Below are 5,734 nucleotides of genomic sequence, written 5' to 3'. Positions count from 1 at the left end.
ACCACGGCAGACAAGGAGGAGATAAATTCTGTTTCTTAAAAATCGAAACCTAGACTTTTATTCAATTGTCTCGATGCATACGCTGCCATAGTGGGAAGACTGGTTTGCACTTGTGGTTGTTGAAGTTGGCTGACATAACCGCACAGTATTGCTCCGGATGTATGCAGACCTAAATATTATCTAAATTTAACGCAGATTTAACTTCAATTATGGTTCTAAAATATATATGCGCGATTGCAACCAGAGTATTGTTCATCAGTCTCGGACTCATCGGAATATGGCGAGTCACACAAGTTAAAAAAGATAACCGTTTTTGGTGTCTGTTGTTTCTTTTCCTTCCTCTTATTGGGGAAATGATCTTTAGTTTAAAAATGAAAACGGGGAATGTCTATAGGAGGTGAGTTGTTATATAACATTTTTTATATAATTGCTGAATTAGCGAAGTCGCCTATTCGTCTTTTCCCGCTTAAAAATGTGCTAAAAGCTTTAACCTCGCAGTGAAAAACTTTTATTAAGGTCGCCATTTACTCTTTGGATTTCTCTTTGCGAATACGTTGAAGCAGCGCTGAACGTAGCGGCAAAACACATCCGGTCATTTATCTGGTCACTACTTGTTCAGAAATGTATCACCCTATAACTAAGGGATCTTGGAGTAAATGCTCGAAGAACCCCTCAAATTACCATGCGTTGAGCCTATGGATTATCGGAACTACACAAAGTCATCACATCACATACTCCTGTGATCCAGGTTCTCGCCGGCTATCCTGCTGTTCCTCATCACCGTTGTACCGTCCATCTGGATATTGGAACTGCACCACCAGAAAAACAGAAATGACGAACCCCAGGTAGGCCTACATACATTTTAAAATAAAAAGTTGGTGCATTTTTTGTAAAGCATTTCTTCACAATGATGCTTAAAGTTTTGGTCTTGCTATGATATAATTTAATCAATTTATATTACTGTTATTTTATATAACTAAGACTATTTGCTTAGCTGATAACTTGTGTCATTTCCCCAAGATTTGTTGGAACATTAATTGTATAGCAGTACATCAATTTATACAGTGCCATGGGCAACAGTACAACCATAAGTGATTTGACCCTTCAACCTTTTGGGTCAAAGCCAAATTCACTCCCCATTAAAATGATTTCTATTCATAGTGCTTGAAATTTAACTCCTGGGAGGACGTGAAAAACATGACGGTTTCCATGGAAAGTCACCAGGTGTTCCAGGTAAAATATGTTAAATAATTTCATGTCATCTTAATATTTTTCAGTTCCTTTGTTGTCTTGATGCTTTAACTTGTGGAAGAACCGATGCACTTGTAAATCGCTTTGGATTAAAAGCGTCTGCTAAATGACAAAAATGTAAATGGCATACAGATTGTGAATGCTGCCTCCATGCCATTTAATGTGACAAATCCCGAAACCTTTTTTTAAAATGAAAATATTGTTTAAATGTGCTCCTATGAAGGATAAAATCTCAAACCAGTGAAACAAAGTGCAACTGGATTTGTCTTATGAAAGGAATCACACTGGTGTGAAGGAAATTTTAATTTTTCTGTCTCAAAGGACAGGCCTCTGACTCTGTGACTGCTTGCGTCTCAAATTTATTTTAGTTTTTTGCAGCTTGTGGTTTCACATCTGCAATACACAGTCCATTTCCTGCTTTCCCATCCACCTAGACTCTTAGATTTGCTCGTCTCTTCCATTGTCATATCTGTTTGTGTCAGAAAATGTTCCATAAGCTCACGCTTCAAGTTACACACAGTCTTTCTTCCAGAGCCCTAGAGCCAACTATGGCAGAAGCTGTGTGTGTGTGTGTGTGTGTGTGTGTGTGTGTGTGTGTAAAGACTTTAAAATAGATCTCAAGTCTCATTCTCCTGTGCAGGGTGCAGGTAAAGTGGAGACCTCTCTGTGTCCTGATGACTGGATTCTGGGGCTGCACCAAGCCCTCCTCATCCTGCTGATTTTGGGGAAATGGCTGCTGCCACTAGGAGGCGGTGTCACCAGGGATGAACTCTCCCAGCTCCTGCTCATCTTTGTTGGCACGGCTGCGGACATCCTGGAGTTCAGTACCGAGACACTGTCGGATGTTAAGTGAGTTTCCTGTTCGGAAAGAGTGAAACTCTTTTTCTGAATTTTTGCATTAATTTAACCAGGCAGAGATATTATATCAAAGCATTTAGCTGTTTTTTACACAAAATGGTGTTCACGACAATGGATAACGGTTACTTTATGTGAATTGTACCTTTTGTCACTTTGGATTAAGACATTTCTGTTAAAGAAATTGTAATGTAAAAGCAATAATGAGACAAATAATCATCAGGCAAGACCAGTACACAATTCCACAGGAAAACTAAAAATACTCCCAAAGGGCCCTCATTCAGACACTCTTACAGTAGACTGGCACGGATAAATCCTGTTATCCTGTCTGTCTACCATCTTGAAATAGAAAATAGTTGAATAGAAAGCCAAACCACAGCCTCTTCCATTGGACATGTCAAATAGGTCCAGCATACGTGGTTTAAATAATAAGTATATTTTCAGACCAGTGGTCACTGTGTGGAATAGCATGCCAGGTGACATAGTGGAAGCAGAAACTCTTGGGGTTTTCAAGACCAGGCTTGATACGAGACTAGAAACGATCAAGATACTATCTATCTTTCAGGTAAACTAAGCATCTAATGTTACGTTACGTTACGTGACGTGACGTTACTGTATGTCATGTTATGTTATGTTATGTTAAGAGTGCAAGAGATAGCTATGTCTAACTTTCTACACTTCTTATGTTTTTAACAGGGAGAATAGCCCCGAGTTGGTGTATATAATTCTCGGGGTTTGGTCTTTGAGTATGCTGCAGTTTCCTACCCATCTGGCAGGTAATAATAATAGTCCCTGTATAAAAACCTTTTCACTAACATATGCAAGGCATGAGTTATCAGTGCTATCTATTCATGAATTATACTCTAAAGTGGTCAAGTGATTTGACTCATGTGTTCCTAATTACATATGTTAGAAATTCAGTTACAGCTCTGCACAGCCTTCAAGAAATATTATTACAGTAATGTATAGTAGGCAAGTCTCTGGTAGACATTTAAAGACAAGCTGAAACAGAAGTTAGAGCAGCACTAGCTTCCGTGATAGGACACGAGTGAAACGGATCTTTTGGGGGAACTTTTGAAGAGCGGGGAGTCGATTTCACTGACATCAGACTCATCAGAGTGATATCTTTACTTGGAGAGTCAAGTCATATCAATTAAAATGTACACTGTACTGTATGTATAGAAACATTGATGAAAATATGTTCAACTTATATATTATTTTTCCCCCCCAGAATTCAGTCAGTGTTCTAGAACTTCATTGCTTTCAGTTACCAGTATTGATCATTTTATCATTGGAATGTCCAGTTGAGGACACTGTAATCTCTTATCTGTGGTCATACAGGGTTAACACTTGTGCACTTGTGTTCCTCAGTGGTGGCCCCAGACGAGGCCGTGGACCCTGCCAACGACTCCCTGGTTTACAGACGCAGCACGGACATGTGGAACATCATGGAGAGCCTGATCATTCAGGATGGGCCCTTCCTGGTGGTCCGGCTCTTGGTCCTCATCTACTACCAACACCTCCACCTCATGCTGCTCTTTTTCACTGCTAAGAACTTCCTGGTGGTTATACTCAACGTGTACCGGCTGGCTGTCATTTGCTTCGATTACAGGAACAAGTACAGTAACAGAAACGATATCTTTTAGTTTGATCTCACGCACTCCGTCACAAATCAAATACGAACCTGTATAAAATGAAAGAAAAAGAAATTGAAAGTCAGCGAAATAAGTGAAATAATCTAAATCGAAATGATTCTAAATGATGAATGGTGTTTCTTGATATCTTGGTAAAGTATTGTTTGTAAAAATGCCAAAACAACGATTTACAAAAGTTTTGAATAGAAACTATGAAAATATTCCTAGCTGATTCAACTAAATTCTAATAACTTGTTAGCTTTGTATCCAAATGAATATGAACAATAGTATTGAAGTAGACTCAATGGAATTAAGCTTTTACATCTGGAGGAAAATCACATTGGTTGCACTTAAAATAGCTGCGTTGACAATCTGTACGAGTCTGTCATTGTCTGACAAAAAAGATTAACAGCATAGCTCAAGAATTTATTTACATTACATAAACACTTGAATCGGTACATGAAGAGGAACATCCATAGTAGGTCACGTCACACAAAGTATTTCTTAATGTGCTGTAAATCTACCATTTCTGAGAATGGGCCATGGTCTAAACTTCATGGACTCAGGCCAGGGATACTAAAATCACTGCCTTCAAGGACAGTGGTACTTTTCTCTTTCGTTTACATTCAGAAGGTAATCGGTCCTGGTTAGAGAGGAGGAGTAAAAGCCAGCATTACCATTGACCGCAAGGGCCAAGTTTGTCCCTGGCATATTCACTGGTTTAACCAAGCTTTTGGGATCTACTGCATTTCAGTGACGTATTCGTGATCCCAGTCCTTGAAAGTGCTTGAATAATCCCCCAGCCCTCCCTACCCTCCTCCAGAGACTCTCTCTCTCTCTCTCTCTCTCTCCCTCTCTATTGAAATTTGATTTCCCTCGAGTGGCGCTACATACAGTACAGTATTTCCAACTGCACATGGTACATTGAGTCAGGGCTCACATATTGCCACATGGGGGTGCCAATTCCTCTATGCTGCTTAGTAATTAAGTTTTGATGTGTGAAATACTGTACTGGTGACCACAGTGGATTGCTTTTACCCAAGTTTCGAATGGGTGTAAGTTTCTTATTTTTTCTATGGGCTGACTATTCTGCAATAGTCGCTATTGCGATGGCTATTGCATTAGTACTGTAATGGGTCTTAAATAGTCATTGAGTACCCTGTGGATCTTATTGCTGTGCCAATCTGCTGTTGAGTGTTATGATTTTGCATTGAATATATTCAGCTAAGTATATCTTAAGGTGTCTCGAAGTAAGCAATTGTAAGCATTTTTAAGGATTGCTTTTACCCAAGTTTCGATTGGGTGTAAGTTTCTTATTTTTTCTATGGGCTGACTATTCTGCAATAGTCGCTATTGCGATGGCTATTGCATTAGTACTGTAATGGGTCTTAAATAGTCATTGAGTACCCTGTGGATCTTATTGCTGTGCCAATCTGCTGTTGAGTCTTATGATTTTGCATTGAATATATTCTGCTAAGTATATCTTAAGGTGTCTCGAAGTAAGCAATTGTAAGGATTTTTAAGGTGTTTTTAAAAAAATATAAAACCTTTTTGTTTTTTGCTCTACTGTCTATATGACAGACTGTTGCTTTAAAATAAACCTGGGAAATGGTCTAATACTGTCTCGTGAATTATATTGAATTACACTTGATGACTTATTATACAGAGGTTAAACTGACTGGTTGGAAGACAGCTTGGTTTAAGGCAGTGGTTCGAATGATAAAGTTGTAAAGTTTAGAGGGTTTGATTTTCCCTGTATTCCCATTCATGTTATTGGCGAATATGTTTTCCTATTGTAGGCTATGCAGCCAAACTTCCTCATCTTCACAACTTTCCTCAAAGGATTGCTGCAATATTTACAATACATAACACATTATCTTACAACAATAATTGAGCAAAGCGCTATGCATTTATTTTAATCCTGCATTTATTTTAACACACAGCTGTCTTCCACTCATGCACACTCATAGGTATTGACTTCATCTGGAGTTAAT

At 38.8% G+C, this 5,734-nt stretch overlaps 1 protein-coding gene across 1 annotated transcript; it reads left to right on the top strand.

The window, feature by feature from the left end:
* On the top strand, positions 1 to 5,357 carry LOC133117875 (transmembrane protein 26-like). Its single transcript, XM_061227359.1, has 6 exons — positions 1 to 397; positions 749 to 845; positions 1,162 to 1,233; positions 1,892 to 2,100; positions 2,803 to 2,882; positions 3,478 to 5,357. Exons 1-6 carry the CDS (start codon positions 210 to 212, stop codon positions 3,750 to 3,752), a joined length of 921 nt encoding a protein of 306 aa, XP_061083343.1. The 5' UTR covers positions 1 to 209; the 3' UTR covers positions 3,753 to 5,357.
* The last annotated feature ends 377 nt before the right edge of the window (positions 5,358 to 5,734 follow it).

The sequence above is a fragment of the Conger conger genome, chromosome 18 (genome assembly GCF_963514075.1).
Source record: "Conger conger chromosome 18, fConCon1.1, whole genome shotgun sequence".
In the NCBI taxonomy this organism is placed as follows: domain Eukaryota; kingdom Metazoa; phylum Chordata; class Actinopteri; order Anguilliformes; family Congridae; genus Conger; species Conger conger.
Note: the sequence above shows the minus strand (reverse complement) of the source record. Positions and strands in the feature narration are given on the sequence as shown.

Excerpts from the sequence above, each read along its gene's own strand:
- LOC133117875 (XM_061227359.1), top strand. The coding sequence starts at position 210 with ATGGTTCTAAAATATATATGCGCGATTGCAACCAGAGTATTGTTCATC. Across the intron at positions 2,101-2,802 it reads GAGACACTGTCGGATGTTAA|GGAGAATAGCCCCGAGTTGG; the intron begins GTGAGTTTCCTG and ends TGTTTTTAACAG. Across the intron at positions 2,883-3,477 it reads GTTTCCTACCCATCTGGCAG|TGGTGGCCCCAGACGAGGCC; the intron begins GTAATAATAATA and ends TGTGTTCCTCAG.